We start from the raw sequence: 18,232 nt of genomic DNA, 5'->3' as shown, positions 1-18,232 counted from the left end.
GGTTAACAATGATTCATAACAGTTTCTGCATTTGGATTAATAACTGAATCATGAATATGGTGTTCAAGGAGTTATGTTGCACCTATTGCAGACACAGATGTGCAAATGCACACACACACAGCTTGTCTTGTCCCTGTAGAGAAGTACTGTCAATAGAATAGGACTCTCTGGGGCAGATAAACAGGAACCTATTGGCACCATGTCTAATGCCAGGCGTGATCTAGAGGGGTATAAAGCCCCCCAGCATTGAGCTGTGGAGTAGTGGAAGAACTGTGTTCTCTGGAATGATGGTGATGGTGCTCCATCCAGTACTTTTGGGATGTGTTGGGGAGTTGGGGATGAGGTGAGGTGGCGACCATCCAACATCCTGACCTCACTAAGGCTTTTGTTGCTGAATGCAATCAAATCCTCATAGCAGTGCTCCTCCAAAATCTAGTAGAAAGTCTTTTTGCCAGGACAGCAGAGACAGTTACTCTTACGAAAACAAAAAAATGAGCGTGTGCTCCAATACTTTTAACTGGATATCAGCATCAGGTGACGATTCCCATATTGGTGCATTTAAGGATATACTGTATTCCTACCTACAGGTAATGGATTAAATAAAGCATTAAATGATGATAATTAAAAGATAATTCTAATTATCAATGCTTTCTACATACATTACTAAACAATGCATAGATTTCCTTCCACTGCACCTCCTCACCCACCCCATAAACTCTCCCTTCTAGCAGCTCTCCTCTTTCTTTACCTTCCCCTTAAAACAAAAATCTAAAAACAGCCTTGATGCTAACGCTAACATGATTAGTGCTTGGGCCCTTGTGCTGTAGACAGCACTGAGCCCAGCAGGGTTTGATTGATGTTCATGCAGTGCAATCAAGCACTGTAGAGACAGTACAGGGCTGATCGTTCAGGGCTAATCAGGGCCTGGTTTTTGTTTCCTAAAATCATGATGGTCAAACAACATCACCACCACAATCATCATCATCGCTTCACCCCTTAAAATAGTAGCAGTTCAGCAACAGTTCAAAACTACGCAATATTCGCCCAAACACAATCTACATACAACCTACACTATATGGACAAAAGTATTTGGACACCTGCTCATTCACTGTTTTTTCCAAAATCAACAAGGGTTTATCTGGCTTTTGTTGAAGTAACTCTACCGTCTCTACTGTCCAGATAAGAAGGCTTTGTACTAGATTTTGTAGCATTGCTGTGAAGATTTGATTGTATTTAGCAACAATAGCGTTGGTAAGGTAAGGATGTTGAATAATCACCATCCCACCTCATCCCCAACTTCCCAACTCATCCCCAAAGTATTGGCTGGAGCACCATCCATCATTCCAGAGAACACAGTTCTTCCACTGCTGCACAGCTCAATGCTTTACACCCCTTTAGCCCACACCTAGCATTAGGCAGCATGGTGCCAGTAGGTTCATGGTCCTATTCTATGGGCATCTTCTAACTTTCTCTTGTTCAACTCAATTAAGTCAGATCCAGCAGTCTTTACATTCACAATACACAAACACACCCACACACACATCATCTAAGCATCAGAACATAACACTGGCTTCTCTCTGACAAGCCCAAAAGCTCCACACATGAGCGGCCCCGTGACAGGCAGGCTGTCGTCCTCCTCTGATGACATCACGGCACCCGTCTGAACTCTGTCAGGGTTTTGCATTACAATGTGGACAGGAGGCTGTCAGGGAGGGCATCACACTGACCCTTCTATTTCTGACACGTCTCACAGAAACAGCGGAAAAAAGGGAGAAACAAAAGCTGTTCTTTACAGTGTCTCGCTCTCACACTCTACCCATAAGCTAATATAGTTGCCACACTACACACATACACACACACACACACACACACACACACACGCTAACAATCTAGCCGCAATTTGACAACACAGTATAACATAATAGCATTCTTCTTAAGCTGCCCAGACAAAAAATGGTCACCTTGTGTGTTTAAGGTGGTAGTAAGTTCAATCTCTGTAGATGCCAGGATTCATAGATTGAGAAGAGGTTGTACAGTGCAGTAAATGTCTCATCGGAAGTATGGAAAATGGGTCGCAAAGCAAATGTTAATGATTGGCTAAAAGGTGTGGTTGTATTTGGGCGTGCCAAAGGCCATAGTATGAAGGAAGTAGCTGAATTTGCAGGTGTTTGGAAGCATACGGTCATACAGGTCTACCAGAAGTGGCAAAAATCCCAGTCTACAGGAAACATTCATCAGAATTGTGGCCTAAACCGCTAGTTGCCGGTTATGATAGACCAGTATGACCAGCATTGTGGTATAGTGAATGCCGGTCAACCACCGCAGGCCAAGCTTAGTCATAATGGCTGTTATTCAACATGACCACACTAGTATGACCAGCTAGACTAAACTGGTTAATCAACTTCAACCGGCTTGGTAATCAGCTTGGTAAAGTTGGCCATGCCAGTAGACCAGCTAGTCCATCAAAAGCAACATACTGTATATTATGCAGGTCAATAGCTAAGCTTGTTAACCAGCTGGCTTAGCAGCATAAGGTATGTTGTTGCTTGAATGTCCAGCTTTTCAACCACACTGACCATCAAAGACCAGCTTAGACCAACTAAAACCAGCTACCAGCCAAAGCTGCATTTTTCACATTCATGGAAACACACCTGACAGCAGAAGCAGCAGCAGCAGAAGTTCATCAATTTGCCAACTTGCTCGTTCCAATCAAGCATTTTCATGTTCTCCTCTGGTTATCTCCCTCCTTCACCATCCCAGACTCTTCAAAACACTGCCTTTCCTTCCTGCCTTAAATTAAACTGCATTCACTGGCCATTGAGATGTTTGACGAACAAACACAAGTGTTCAATTAAGGCACAAGTGTCTGATTGAGAGACACTAGCAGGTCCTTGACCTGTTCAATTTACTGATGAACACACAGCTGCACCCCAGCAGCCTGCAGACATTGATAACGGTCATAAATCACCATTCAGAAGCAATAAGAAGGTCAGTTCGTGTCAGCATTTCAAGTCTGGGAAACTGTGAGCTGTGTGAGATGCTGGAGTACACTCTCACCACACACCTAACCACACACACACTGCGGTTTATCACACTATTTTATGACATCACGGCCAAGGAGCTGATACCTTATTGCACAAGAAAGTAATCAGTCGCTGCTTTCCGGCAGCTCTCTTTTAAGGTGACTGTTTAGCAAAACTTATCACATTTACACAATTTACACAACCTCATGCCAAAGCCAAAACAGGTTTATTGCACTGGATGTTGCTACATGGCTAATGTAGCTAATGTAGCCAATAGAAGCTGAAACTCCACCAACTGGAACCAGAAACTCAACAACTACATCACCACACACTCATAACCAAGCAAATCTCTTACAAAAATGAAAAAAAAATATCATTTCAAGGCTATAAACCATCTCAGAGACTGAATTTTGTCCATTGTTGGTCCACAACTCGACGCAATCTGAGGCCAATAATGATTAGGCATGCGGTTTAACACCCTGTTGCAGCCTCACAGCCCCAGAAGCACACCTAAGATACTAAACTTGGCTAATGTACTATATTTGTGGGAAGGGTAGAGTCGTGTAAAGTATCTTTTGCATGGTACTGACCTGTCACTTTAAAGAGATGCTCCAGTGCCGCTCAGTTTAATCACTTATATTAGTGGGCAAGGCCACAGTGTGTTCTCTGTATTGATCAGAGAGAGAGACAAAGTGAGGGGGAACAGGAGGCCAGCACTCCAGATCAATCACACTATCCATCTGAGCAGGCTGAAAGTGCTATGAAATATTCACACCTAAAACGCCATCCGCAATAACATTCAGTCTACAGTGTGAGTCTATATCTGACCGAGCCTAACCAAAGGAAAGAGGACAGAGATGTCTAAACTGCTACAAAGTGAGTGGCACAAATAAGATGCCAAATAATTTGCTGTACTGCGGCTTCTATTTGTCATTTGGATGCTCCTCAGTACCAGCCACAGGCCTGGGGCCTGGGGCCAATTCCTCTGGCTCTGTGGGCATATGCTACAGCATAGGCAGCTGCTCAGAGGAGAGCCCAAGGCTGCTTATTGGGAAGCTCTGAGGCGTTAAATGTTCCTTTAATAACTTCTGACTATGTAGGTGCAGGCGCAGGTGCACAGTAGAATAGTGCACCACCATCTGCAAAATCTTCCCAAAGGTCTTTTCTCCATCGTTTGCAGTTTTTAGAATGCTACGCAGCTGCTTAAAGGACCCATGGCTGCTGAATGTTGAGGCATCACCTGAAGGCATTATCAGTACAAAGTGTGCCAGACTAGTGTACCTGGTAGTATGGACCTGGCAGGATGACATGCGGTAATTCTGCAATTGGAGCGGCAGCATGCTGCATAATGCATTCTGGGATATTGGCTGTGCAATTCCAATAACATGGGTGAACAAGAACACATCCGGGCCTTCGGACTGTGCTTGACTAGATGTGAACTTCTGAATGGAACAGGCTGTGACTGATGAGGTTTCACATCAGTCCACATGAGCACAAATACGGACAGGGACGCAGATTGAGACTCGGCCCTGGCCTTTCCTAACGATGACTGGGAAAAGCCTGAGACCCTTGATAAACGTTATCTGAGAGCTGAAATCTCTTGGGGTGCCCAAACTTGTGACCAGGGGTGCCAGAATTTCTGCATGCCACTGTAGCACAATAGCAAAGCAATAACATTTATTGTGTGTGCAAAAGAATAAAAAACATACCTGATACAATATGAGGGGCTCAAATAAGGTGCCAAATCTGTCTGTGTATTGTGGTTTTCGTTCATACTGATGAGTGATAATCACTACCAGTCACAGGCCACAGCAAGTGAAACTGAATATATTACCATTCACCCATTTCCCAGACCCCGATTAAGTCTAAACCTAAACGAAATAGTAGGGATGCACTAATACCACTTTTCCCTTTCTGATCCAGATACCGATACCAGATTTTCAAGTATCTGCCGATACAAAGTACTGATACCGATACCAACACTGATTTAAATACTGGATAGACAGCTATAAATCCTGATAACTATAGTGTTCCACCTTCTTATGTCAAATAAGATACAGTAAGCTTGAAAGAACAGCGTTTACTTGTTGAGGGACTGCACATTTGAATTGCCACAATGTAGAAACACTTGTAGATAGGGAATCATAACCTTTGCTAAGATTCACCAACCAGTTTTTACTGGTGTTTACATTTTAAAGCAGTAAAAAATGGAAACTTTTAAACTTTGGTTTCAGAACCAAAAAAAAAAAACATCACATGGAAAGAAAAAGTGCTGAAAATGTAAATGTTTCATTAAATGTCTGTTTAATGGTGATAATTATTTATGACTGGCTTTTACTGGTTATTTAAATGTTTGATTTTATAATAAAATATGCAAACAAAGATGTTCTACGTAAAGAAAAAAGCAGGCCGTCAGTAAGCTTAATGGTATCGGTTCTCTCTGTTGCTGATAACGATGCCAGTTTTGGAGCTGATATCGATACGGTATCGGTATCGGTGCAGCACTTCTAAATAGAATCTTTAATGGTAAAATTACTGATATTGCAATTTAGTGAAATCTAGGTTTAATCCATGTCTATTGCAGCAATAATCATATCCAGGTTCTGTATGTTCATTATTAAGGATTCTGCAACAGCAGGCAGACTGGTTACTGTTTATGGTGTGTGATTCATGGATCTGCAGTGTGACTACATGGTATGAGGAAGGCTAAACTGGTTTAGTGTACTTTGTGCAGAGCGTAGATGTAATGATATGGTGATAAAAACAGAGTTCACTCAATTATTTCCTCGGAACGGCGACTCATCTGAAACTTGTTAGTCCTGCTGGATGTGGATGTGTTTCTCCCACATCTGGATTCATTCATGAAATAAGCCAGAGATCTCAAACATAACCTCTATTTAATATTTTTATCATATTTAGACGTTTAATGTAGAAGGAATAACACAGGAATATCACAGACAGATTATTAAGCAATAAATAAATAAATAAACAAATAAATAAAAACCACAGCATTAATAATAATCTGAATAATAATCTGATAATCTGAAAAATAGTTGGGTCAGTTGTAAATAGGCTCATGTTAAGTAACCTCATTCAGTTCACACTAAACTGACACAAAATCTGACTTAACTTACCAGCGAATGGATGAATGAATGAATGAGCCAGTGATCGTCAAACTCCTGAGAGATGTAAGGTGCACACTGCTCTCCTCTTCTCCCTTAAAGCTGTGGTTCCCTCTCAATGCTCCCTTTTCTTCTCTCCCCCCCTCCGTGTCTGACGATGGACTGAGCCGATCTACCCGCTCTCTCATTGGCTAGCTCCACCCAATCAGCGTAAAGTTCAAGCCCACCCTTTTTTTTCGCGAACAGAGCGACTCATTGATCGGATCAGATTCTGATTGGTTCATAACGTCCACGCTTTCTGAGTTGACCAATCAGACAGAGTCTCGTCGAGCACGTGGACACCCGCCTGCTACAATTAAGTTCAGATTCGCTCATAAATGATGGATTGTGGCTCAAAGCCACTGTTGGTCAACGGAGTGTTGAAAGCACCGATTTCCTAAACAGGCTGCAACCAGTTCAGCTTTGCCACATAAAAACGATCAAAATCAATAAAGTTTAAGAAATCCGAAATGTTGCTTTTATTAGAAACAGCTTCGCTCGATGAGCTCCACCCATATTACAGATCTCTATACTGTAGGTGCTCGATTACAGGCTGTAGCCCCTCTGTTAAATCCCTGGGCGGTTTCTGACCACAACACTGCTGATAATCAGAGGCTAGTGAGTGGTGGACCTCTGGCTATCCACCTCAGTATCACTGACCATCGATGTCTTATTCACATTTTGCATCAATATAATTCAATGTATTATATATTAATATAATATTAAAGGGTTTCTATGATAGGTTTCATAATAGGTTCATAATAATATAGGTTTAATAATAGGTTTTATTATTATTATTATTAGTAGTAGTAGTAGTAGTAGTAGTAGTAGTATAGTATTATTATTTTTAAAGAAACTGATCATTCAAATAATTTTGTGTTTTAATTTATTGTATTCAACAGACCCAGCCTTAAAGACTAATATTTGTAAAAGGACTCTGATTGGCTACCCTGTGACTGAAAGCAGTTCACTCATACAACAGTGTGGGCTGAGAGTAAATAAGTAGGGTTAAACTGTGTGTGTGTGTGTGTATATATATATATATATATATATATATATATATATATAGAGAGAGAGAGAGAGAGAGAGAGAGAGAGAGAGAATGCAACATATAAAATGTAAAACCACAAATGAATATATATATATATATATATATATATATATAATTAGTTTTATTGAGGTTTCTAAGTCAGATGTCTTGAGCGAAAAAGATCTGAGGTCATCTAGGGCCTTCAGGTTCTGCAACAGAGACCATAGAGAATAAAGAAAAACACAACCTCTCCTAGAGAGATTAAAATTAAGGTGGTCTCCTGGGCCTCTACCCTGGATCTCAGCGAGCACACCACTACTTGTCTCAAGTTCCTAAAAAACTGGGATGTCCCCATTTACCCTAGGTGCATGCCCTAATCACTGCACCTCCCACCTGCTAGCCACATCTATTCCACTAGCATCCAGCAGAGGAAACACAGGGTCTGACAGCACATACATTTTAGATAGAATTATATGGTGGAAATATAATGTAGTATAATGTAATAAAATGTAATACCTCACTGTAATACTCACAGGTTCCACCAATGGCTGTATACAGTCACCTGTTTGCTGCTATATAGAACCGTCTACAACAGGCTATCAAACAATGTGAAGCCTTTAATCAGGCAAAGAATCCTTTAAGCATCCAAATGAGCTGATGACATGGTTCTAAAAAGAGCCACAGCCTTTACTTAATAACCACTGAAGAACCATTTTTTATGGTTCTACAAATGAGGAGGTTATTTAGAGGTGCACAAATATGCATGTTTTATTATGATTAGTTTTTTTAATTAAAAGGGTGCGGCCCATCCCTGTATTGCTTTCCAAAGGACAGAATGTCTATTACTTACACTCTGTACCTTCCACAGGACAGGCTCTATATCATTTAGACCCTCTCTCTAAGGTAAGGTAGGTGAAATTAAAACATTGGCCACTAAAGTGGGCAGGCCTGACTGGGACGCTAATGCACAGCCTGGCTCTTTATCTTCACTATGATTACTTAATGCAGTCTGAGAACTCCAGCCAGAAGACTTAAGTCAGTAATAAAAAAGATACAAGCTTAAAAAAGGACTGTTCTTATTGATCTGTGGGCAGTGGCACTGACTAAGCAAATACAGAGATTGAACATTTTCGTTACAGGTTTCATAAGCCAGATAAGACAATGTGGCAATAATAGTACATCAGACTGAATCAGACTGGGATCTGAATTAAGCAGCATTACTGCAGATTAACTTAAGGAAAGATATGGAAATATAATAAAATATAATATAAAAATAAAATATAATTTCAACACTTATTAATTCTCATCTGTATAAAATATATATTTTCATCTGGATCACTGTGCTCATTAGCTGAGATTTACCCAGAGTGACTAAATCTATAGAAATGTATGCATTCATGTTAACTTGTACAAGAAAAGTTAATAGGGTGCCTTTTCTGGAAATATACTTAGTCAAAGTTGTTTACTGGAGTTTTCCTTACCAGTTAGCACACTTGGTTGTTGATGACAGGGTTGTGTGTTTGTTACCTGGGCTTGGCAAGCTGCCACTGTTGGGCCCTTGAGCAAGGCCCTTTACACTCTCTGCTCCCCGGGCACCGCAGTGATGGCTGCCCACTGCTCCGGGCATGTGTGTTCACTGTTACAGTGTGCGTTTGTGCAATACTCCTAGCACTGCATTTACCTACCTGTGCAGCATGACTTAAACATACGTCACTCTGGATAAGAGCATTAGCTAAATGTTGCTAATATAAATGCAACTGCTGTCAAGAAAAATTAAAATACTACAAATAACCGTACATTAATGTCTGACTACAAACACAGTCATAATGTCTGTGGAAAAGAGATTAATGGGGTGCGTCCTTCCCCTCCACCACACCACACACACACACCTTTGTCTGTCTGACAAGCGTGTGCATTCACACACATCCAGAGAGATTAGGTCAGCCAGTCCTGGCAGGGAATCATCAGCTGAGTTAGTAAAGGCCAGAAACCACGAGATTTCAGTGATTCAGGGTTATAAAACTGACGAATCCAATGAGCCAAACTTCTACTCTGCCACCTGAAATCATTTTGTATACTGAATAAAACACGGTTTCTGAATCCCATAGAACGGGATGCTCTGGAGCAGTAGACCTGATGGTCTTCTCTGGAGTGATTGAGCTCCATCCAATATCCTGGATCGGAGTGGATTTAGTGAGGCAGGACAAATCACCCAGCATCAGTACTTGACCTCACTGACACTTTCTTGGCCGCAATGAAATCTTCATAGCAACTGGGGGCAGGGCAGGGCAGTCTAGGACTAAATAGTGCCCCCATGTGGAGGAACTTGGAAATGACATTTCTCAGTATTTGAATATAACTAAGTAACAGTGCTAAATGATTTTTAATGGGCAAATGATTGGCTTTCTTTGCATAGCAGGTTGGTTGGGTAGCACCTTCTCACAAACCCAGAGAACATTTGAAAATGTTTATGCAAATGACCTTGCCTGAGAATTTCAGTTACTTTAAAAAGCCACTTGCTTCATCTGTCACTTCAGAAATCAGGAAATGCTCTTCACGGCCTTTATTCACGACCCTGCCCTGGCGCAATGTGAAATCTCAACACACAGCCGGTCTGCTGCGCCACTGCACAATACAGGAGCTTACTGTGGTGCAAGAACCCATTTGGAACTACTGGTTACATACATCGTGTCCTTGGAAGACAGGCCGAAACAGCAAAATGAGAAAACCCTAAAATGCTCAAATGAGGAAGTGTGAAAGCCACAGCTGACAGTACATGGCGGGGGGAAATAATTATTAAAAAAAAAGCAGACAAAGTTGTCAGAGCCAAGCAAATTCTTTTATTAAGTGTACAAAACAAACAAATAAACAAATAATAAAAAAAAGTAAGTGCAAAAAACATAGTGCCTCAGTGTCGGAGGCCTACATGAGCACGGCTGCTGCCTTCGAGCACCCTACTGCGGAGAAAGGCAGGAGGCAGTCGCCAGTCACAGTATTCAGAGTGCACCTTTTGTCGAAAGTGACAGCGATGGGAGAGAACGTATGAGACTAGCTCAAAAGCTAAACCGACAGAGAACGATAGTGCGGTGTCGTCATTCAGATCGACAGAAGATACCATGGTTATGTGAAGGGTGGCGTGTTGGCTAACGTGGCAGACGGCACATTCAGAAAGAAAGCTCCCATGTGCTGACTGCAGCGCCACATGGCGGCTTTCCGAAAAGACATTCACAGTTTCACTCACAGGGAAAAAGACTGAACATGTGGTCATGATGGATATAGAGAGGAAAAAAAAAGGGGGGAGCTAATCGGTGGGGCGTGGTTTTCAAATTGATGCGGCATGCAGTCTTAATGAAGCTCATCACAAAAGTCATAATACTACTGTAAAGAGAGGAGAAATACACAAAATACTCGAACGTCCCAAACACGCATGCACACATACACCCCCAAACAAACGGTCATACACACGCAGAATTAAACCTAGCCTCAATTCAGGAAGCAAACTGGAGGATTAACGAGCCAAGCCAATGGTTTGGCACCAATATTGGCTATCTAGTTGCAGAATCTGACCGCCAGACGTTCTAACACTCCGGTGCGCTCAAATTAACAAAAAGATCATCTAAACTAAATTAGAAGAAGTGAGTGGTGGTGACCACAAAGTGTAGCTGCTGGCTAAACTAATAACAGAGCTAAACACGTCTCAGTAAGTAGGCTAACCTCATATCAAGTGCAGGGAAGACTGACTGAATGCAGCAGTGCAGAAGAGAAGAGAACAGGGATAGTGCAGTGGCCAAAGCCAAGTGAGCTAGTAGCACCTAACGAGTGAACTATGACCTACAGCAGGGTGAGAAATGACCTTAAGGCAGATTCTAAGGCCCCGGAGCTTGTGCTGCCAAGCAAAAGGGAGGGAGGGGGAAAAAGGCACCTGCTAAAGGGGAGGGCTGGGAGTCAGTAGGCTGCTTTGGAATGATAGGGGCTTGCAGTATGTACCAAAAACTCCCCCACCCCCAGCCCTATGCGTACACTAAAGCTGAAATAATACATACACACAACCCACGGCAACCACGCAAGAAAAATCACACGTACAGAAAACCAGCCTCAGGCAAACAGGGGGGGCTCCTCTCCAGCTCCCTCACAGAATGGAGCACTTTGGCTTCTTCTTCTTCTCGCCACCCTCCTTCTTGGCCGGTTCAGCGGGGCGCTTGTCTTCGGAGAAGCTGGAGAAAGTGGTGTCGCACGTAACTGCCTCCCTCAAGGTCAGGTACCAGCGGCCCTGGCCGTAGTAGGAGAGTGTGCCCAGCTCCAGCTCCTCGACAGCCACTGGCTCCTGGCTCTCGCTCTTAAGGGCCAGGATCTCCAGGAGGTCCAGGCCGGTCTGAACCGCCTCCACCTCCGCTGCGCAACCCAAGGTGACGTGGGCGCGGCTGCCTGCTGGGAGACCCTCTACAGTGGGCAGGGAGGACTCGGGGACACCCTCTTTGTCAGCCCCCGCGGGCCACAGCTCCAGCTGCTCCGGAGTCAGCGCCACGTGGCCTCCGAACGTACGAGGGGTGACCATGAGACCTACGACGGACAGCTCTGCTGAACTGCCCAGTGAGTCCTTCACCACCTGCAGAGGAAAGAAGGAAGGTCGAGTTGAGCTGTCTGTAGGGTGGGAACGTACAAGCCGATGACCTGTGATTCAGCTACCTTTAAAAAGATGGGGGGTGGGGTGAATTAAGGCTTACACTGAGGATGATTGCACTTTTGTTAGGAGGCTTAATTAAATACATGCGAATACTCAAAAATACCCGAAGGAAAATTCATACATTTTCAACATAAGATTCCCCAGTGAGAAAGAAAAGGTGACAGTGGCAAAGAAAAACTTCCTCAAAGCTGGAGGAAGAAACCTTAAGAGGAACCAAGACTCACAAGTTCTCTGATCAGAACTACTCAAATTATTGATTAAACTCACCGAACCACCAAGACTGTTTTTCTGTTCATCTTAATAAAATAATCATAATAATCATAGTATAGTATAACTTAATATAATCACAGTAGTAATGGTCAGTAATTAGAGTAATGGTGGTTAATATTAGTTGTGTCAGATAGTTAAGAGTCCATGTAGATTTTAACATGGTCATTAAGCAGGCAGCAGTGACAGGAGGGTGTGCAGCTGGTCTGGCATTGGTGGTGGGGGAGCCTGCTGATCAGACTGGTGGGTGGCAGCTGGTCTGACGCAGGTAAAGGGGACCCCAGCGTTCAGTCTTCTAATTGAATCTAAATGTTCGGAATTTGAATCCCTAGAAATGTATTTGATATTAGAAATGTAAAATTTATTTGTAAAGCTGATTTGACATATGTGGTGAAAATATATAAAAAGCATATACAAACCCATTTAAATTTAATTAATTATTATAAGTAACAAAAAAAAAATCAATTCAAGTCAAATAATGCACACTAAGCCACAACAGGAACCACGTCAATAATAAGCAAGTGACATGTACACGACTATGGTCTTTTTGCAAAGCCATGTTTAATGTAACGGTATTTGAGATCATGGTAACTGTAGCGGCTTCAGAGGCTTTTAAGCTACTCGGGTTTTCCCTTCATTCTTGACTCGGTTATTCAATTTCTTAAATTTCTTCTTGGACAGGAAGGACAAGTCAGAAGTAACACACTAACCAGTAACTTCCCCTCGAACAGAAACTGACCTGTTGTTCAGCATATTCTTTTGACCCCTCTGCCTTTCCATAGTCACAGAACTTGGTCGTGCAGTGGAGCGGTCCTTGGTTTTGGAAGTACTGCTCAAGGTCCACCTCTTTCTCTGCTTCTCCAGTAACTATAAGCAGAAAGAAAATAAATAAATAAATAAAATAAATTTGTCTATGCAGTCAGGATTACTCAAAGAATTGCATTATTTTGAGCATTTATGAATTTATTTAATGCTAAGACTTAAAATAAACCACATGAGGATGTAAAAGTAAGCCATCATGCTCAAAGTGCTCCAACACTACACCCACAGGAAGAAACACACAACTTTGTCACATGACAGGGTGTGTGTGTGTGTGTGTGTGTGTGTGTGTGTGTGTGTGTGGCTATTTCAGGCTAGATTTGATACAGGATTTGATCAGATTCAATATTTTCTGCTGACAGTGGCTCATTACTAATGCCTGTCAATACTGTGCATGTTTTGCTACTGTTCAGTTAAGCACATTTGGCCTAATTACATTACATCATTATTATTAGCATCATCATCAGACATTAAAAGTCCTAGATATAGTGAGCCAACATACAGACCCACTGTCCACTCACACTCATTAAGATGTTTCTTGAAGGCCTCCAGAGTGTCCAGGGTCTTGAGGAAGTCCATAGTGGAGCATTTAATCCTCTCCTCAACCTCTGTTAGCAGGAACCAGCCAAAGAACTCTGGAAGCTCTGGCTCTTTGGGCTGCTGCGCCGCCTCTTTCGGGAGCTCAGCCTTGTCCCCCTCAGCCTCCGACGGCTTTTCGCCCTCTGTCTCCGGTGCTTCGCCACCTGCTTTCTCTGTCGACTCTGCTTCCTTTGCGGCAGCAGGGTCTGCTTTTCCAGCATCCCCGGCTTCCACCTTCTGTTCGGACTCGGTAGCGGGCTTCTCAACAGCTTCCGGTTTCTTCTCTGGCTCTTCGGCGGCCTTCTGTTCCACTACTTCATTCTCTGGCTTTTTCTCAGCAGGCTTCTCCACCTCTGAAACAACTGCCTTGACCTCCTCAGCTGCTGCGGCAGCGGACACCGCCACTTCCGCGCTTTCGGTTACTTTGACTGACTCAGGAGGTGAGCTGGCTTCAGCAGGCTCCACCTCTGGTGCGTTCCCTGTGGTCTCCATCTCTGGTTCAGGCGTTTTCACCTGTGATTCCGCTGCCTCTGGAGGACTCGCGGGGGTCTCGTTCACCTCCTCAGGCTTGGGCTCCTCAGGAGCGGGCGATTCCTTCTCTTCGGCCTGTGACTCGGCGACAGCCTCTGGAACTTCCTGATTCTGATCGACTTCCATTCCTCAAGAGCAGAGAGTCTGAAGGGGGGGGGGGCACATGAGATCAATATCAGTTCTACAGAAGCTAACCTCACAAATGAGAGTCAAAACATGCATCCTTAGGCAGTGTTTCAGATATGCAGCAGCAGCAGTAACTGACCCTAGATGACCAGTGGGTTATAGGTACTTCCGTTGTCTAATTTAATGGGGAATTCCACAAACGTCTCAATTTCTGCAGAATTCAGAGGTGAAGTACATGGGAAACATGGGTGCATTTTAGAGAAACTTGGCAACACTCCCTTCTTTACAGACATAGTGATAAGAACCAAGGGTAAAATGCCCAAGGCACAAATATAGCCATGTTATCTACTGTCCAAAGAGAGAGCATGTTGATTATGGTAAAGCAGAAATAGGCCAGAATGCTTTAAAACCTTCATAAAACAAGACCTAGATTTTTATGCACCTTTCTGAGAGCAAGCCTTCAGACACACTCAACCCGATTTCCACGTCTGCTTTCTATCAAACCCACTGTAAACAAATCTGACTCAGCAAATTTCTCCAGCAGAGGATTTCACACGAACTCCGTTTACACCTTAAATGAGTTAATTATGTTCGAGTTGGACACATGAGCGGAGTTTCCCCTTTAACAAACTGTAACTGTTCTGCACATATGCAGAAATTAACAGCTGTAGTCACACAAATCGGTTATTTCCTCCCCCCACTCACCGTCACAGGGACATGGCCTTGCAGCATATGGCTAATTAAAAAGGCTTCTAGCGAATAATCCAGCAACCGTCACCGTTAGATATTCATAACAGTGTTTGGAGCGTTAATCCAGATTTAGATGTTCCTTGTTCAGCGTTCAGATCTCATTTGCTTTAGAGAAACTGAGCTGTTCGGAATCTCGAGATACACACAACCAATCAGGAAATGTCAAAACACAACCACAAACCACCCCCATATTAGCACCAAGTTTAGCAACTTAGTCATGGTAAGGCAGGGGATAAATACAGAGTGTGAAGAACCTTTAAATTGGTAAAGAACCTTTTCATCAAGTGAACTTTGAGACCTTTAATAAGGTTCCTCACTCGGCTGTGTCGTTGCTCAAAGAACCATTTGAAGCTCCTTCATTTTTAAGAGTGCAGCTTTCTAATACTGTTCATATTTCAAACGGAACCAGCGACCCCTTTAAGAGCGATATGTATATGAGATTTGCTCCGATTGGCTGTTCTGCGTTGCCCCTCATTCAAAGCAGTCCAAGCTGAAGCTCTTCCTCAAACCTCAGCATTAGTGGGCGGGGCTGATCGTGCTGTTTTGTGACCTCACAAAAACAAGGTATTCAGCCCAGGCTGTTTTTACAGTGCAGTTTATTTATATGAACTGAGGATTAAATGGTACGAGGCTTTGAACCTTTAACAGGGGGAAACTTTTAGCCTGCCATGATTTGCACCCTTTAATAAATCTAAACATCCCTGGTACCCATTTCTCCAAACCCTTATTAATTGCAGTCCAACTGACGCCCCCCCTCAGATATGAGCTCATTCTCGGAAGCCTCGTGCGGGCCTGCCTCCTCAGGTAAAGTCAAAAAACTAATTTCCTCTGTCTCTTAAGGGAATTCAGGCTGAAATTTGAGGAACCGCCACTGATGCCGTCAGCACAATTCCCGTAGCTTGCCGTCTGCACTTCCCCAGCCATCTTTCTCCTGCTGTCTCACCCACAGTCCCTCCCTAAATCCCCCCCCCTTCTCCTTTCCCCCCCTCCCTCATCCAGCTATGGAGGGCCTGGGCAAAAGGCATCACTCCATCTCCACCAACATTTTCTCTATTCAAAAACAGCCGACTGTCCTTTTCTCGATTTTACAGGCACAGCCCACTATCAGTCATCAGCTGACCAGTGTTCCTGCGCACCACTCAGCACACTTCAGCTTTTAGGCCCAGGCCCAGCCCCAGCGGCATTGACAGCGATCAGTCCAGACAGGTCCTTTGGTCAGACAGCACACTTAATAACTGTAGATAGATTAGATACACTTTACCATATTCTTCCAGCCTTACAGCCCTGTGCACCCAGTAAGCCCACTGGGACCCTTATGCATCTGGCAAACCCACTAGAGGCCCATACGCACCTAAGGCAGTCATAGGCACCTAGCAGACCCACTAGGACCTTATGCACCTTAGGAAGGAGGCCTGCTTACAGTGATGCAGCCCACATTTGAAGCAAACGTGGACAGAAAGGCAACAGCAGGCCAGCAGTTAGCGTTTAGTTTTACCTTTAACGCTGTCCAAAACATAGAGGGAAACAGGGGGCACACAAAGGGGGGGCAGAAACGGCAGAAGTCCAGAATATCTGACCGCAGGGACCAGGCCGGCCAGCGTGAGACTGCAACACCTGCAAATGGTTTGCATCGCTTTCTTTCTTTGTGCGATCAAATTAGATTTGGGCCACGCCGTGCACTGCTGCTGCTGCTGCTGCTGCTGCTGCTACTCCTGCTGCTGCTGCTGCTGCTACTCCTGCTGCTGCTGCTGCACGTCAGACAAAGAAACGCAAAGCTCCAGACAACGTTCAGCTCCTCAGCACCCAGCCAGACGCACAATGCATGAACACAGGGGTTAATGGCGAGCCTGCATTACACAGACGCATAGCAAAAAACGAGGACAGCTGGAAACAGCTGGAAATAATTAACCTGGTGGCAAAAACAGGAGGAAAAAGTGGCGCGCGGAGGCAGCTGGCTAATCTGGTGATGTGTGAGAGGGCTGGGAGGGTGAACGCAGGCTTTTTAGAGGGGGAGAAGGACCAGGTTTGGATTTTGGAGAAGATGTGGGGAGTGGCTGCACCATACACACACAGACACACAGGCGCGCGCGCACGCACACACACACACACACACACACACACACACACACACACCAGCGTGGCACAACGGGGCAAAAAAAGCGCTGCGTCTGACAGAACCCAGGCCAAAAACACGCTGGCCCAGGCCACGTGGTGCCTCCAGACTACCGAGAAGAAGCACGCGGCTGAATAAAAACAAAAAGAGGAAACCGTGCTCAGCTAGGCGGGTCCAGAGGAGATAAAAGAAGGTCTTCTTACCAGCGCTGACGATTTTAAGTAAAGTAGCTCGTGTAGCTCCCGAAATTAAAGACAAACACCGGGCTCGTGCAGAGGCAAACAGCAGCTTTCCTTTTTTATTTTCCCGTATTCTTCTGCCCCCTCGTTTCTCGCGCGATGCTGAACTGAACCCCCCGCCTGGCTGAGGAGAGATCCGGGGAAACGAAGCAGAGGCCACGGCGCTCTTGAGCTGTGTTGGTGCACGGGCACGCGCGCGCGGGCACGACGTTCACGGACGAGCAGACGTGGGTGTGGTCCGTGCTTTTGAGACCACGCCCTCCGAGTGCAGGCTTATTTCACATGAGTGGGCGGGGCCACGGACGGCTCGGTGACTCAGAGCTGAGGGGAATCTTCGTAATGCAGCCTTGAGCCTTTTTATTGTGTGAAATCCACAAAGCAGGAGAGCAATGCTTGCTTATCTGCCATTTACGGTTTAAAAACTAAAAAGTAAGGATGTCCGTATAATTTAAGTAAAAAAAAAAAAGGCTATCAGAGGACGCTGTTGTCAGGGGGCGTGGCGACGTTCATACTTGACAACCTTGAGAGGAGTTTTAGACTTTAAAAAAATCCTAAATTACTTATAATGCGAAAGTAAAGCTGTTTCTTTGAGCCAAACACAAATTTGGTACGAAAAACTGTATGTCCGTATGTAACGAGCGGGGTGGGTGTGGTCAGTGGTTAAGCTCACGCCCACCAAATCTGCATAACTCGCTTCTAAGACACATGGGCGTGGCCACGAACGGCTCGGCAAAGGAGAGCTGAAGGGATCTTAATGCGTTCACAATTTTATTTGTGTAAAAAACACAAAAAACAAGACTGTCAATGTTTAAAAAATAAAAAAGGACGATGTATATGTAATTTGAGTAGACATCAAAGCTTTTTGAAGGAGACGGGGCGTGGCAGGGGGCGTGGTGATGATTGTATAAAT

The 18,232-nt window shown here is 44.1% G+C and overlaps 2 protein-coding genes across 3 annotated transcripts in view; both read right to left on the bottom strand.

Moving 5' to 3' along the window:
• aclya (ATP citrate lyase a) overlaps nucleotides 1-6,257 on the bottom strand; it is a 41,651-nt gene extending 35,394 nt beyond the window's left edge. The window contains exons 1-2 of one of the 2 annotated variants that reach the window (XM_072693557.1): nucleotides 6,158-6,257; nucleotides 3,614-3,689 (exon numbers count right to left, since the gene is read on the bottom strand). The gene's annotated coding sequence lies outside the window, so the exon portion shown is untranslated. The remainder of the gene's footprint in view (nucleotides 1-3,613; nucleotides 3,690-6,157) is intronic. The other variant, XM_072693556.1, reaches the window with a different exon arrangement.
• Nucleotides 6,258-10,031: 3,774 nt separating this feature from the next.
• On the bottom strand, nucleotides 10,032-17,556 carry cnp (2',3'-cyclic nucleotide 3' phosphodiesterase). Its single transcript, XM_072692973.1, has 4 exons — nucleotides 17,287-17,556; nucleotides 13,506-14,238; nucleotides 12,905-13,032; nucleotides 10,032-11,820 (listed from the first exon to the last, which is right to left on the bottom strand). The coding sequence occupies exons 2-4, from the start codon at nucleotides 14,218-14,220 to the stop codon at nucleotides 11,344-11,346; spliced, it is 1,320 nt and encodes a 439-aa protein (XP_072549074.1). The 5' UTR covers nucleotides 14,221-14,238; nucleotides 17,287-17,556; the 3' UTR covers nucleotides 10,032-11,343.
• Between the last annotated feature and the right edge of the window lie 676 nt (nucleotides 17,557-18,232).

This window comes from Salminus brasiliensis, chromosome 12 (assembly GCF_030463535.1).
Source record: "Salminus brasiliensis chromosome 12, fSalBra1.hap2, whole genome shotgun sequence".
Taxonomy (NCBI): Eukaryota; Metazoa; Chordata; class Actinopteri; order Characiformes; family Bryconidae; genus Salminus; species Salminus brasiliensis.
The sequence above is the reverse complement of the archived record's forward strand: the minus strand, read 5'-3'. Positions and strand labels throughout refer to the sequence as shown.

Bases quoted from the DNA above. Each gene is read 5' to 3' on its own strand.
- cnp (XM_072692973.1), bottom strand. From the start codon at position 14,220: ATGGAAGTCGATCAGAATCAGGAAGTTCCAGAGGCTGTCGCCGAGTCA. The intron at 13,033-13,505 runs GTGAGTGGACAG...TTCTGCTTATAG, and splicing joins CAAGAAACATCTTAATGAGT to TTACTGGAGAAGCAGAGAAA. The intron at 11,821-12,904 runs GTCAGTTTCTGT...TTTCCTCTGCAG, and splicing joins AAGAATATGCTGAACAACAG to GTGGTGAAGGACTCACTGGG.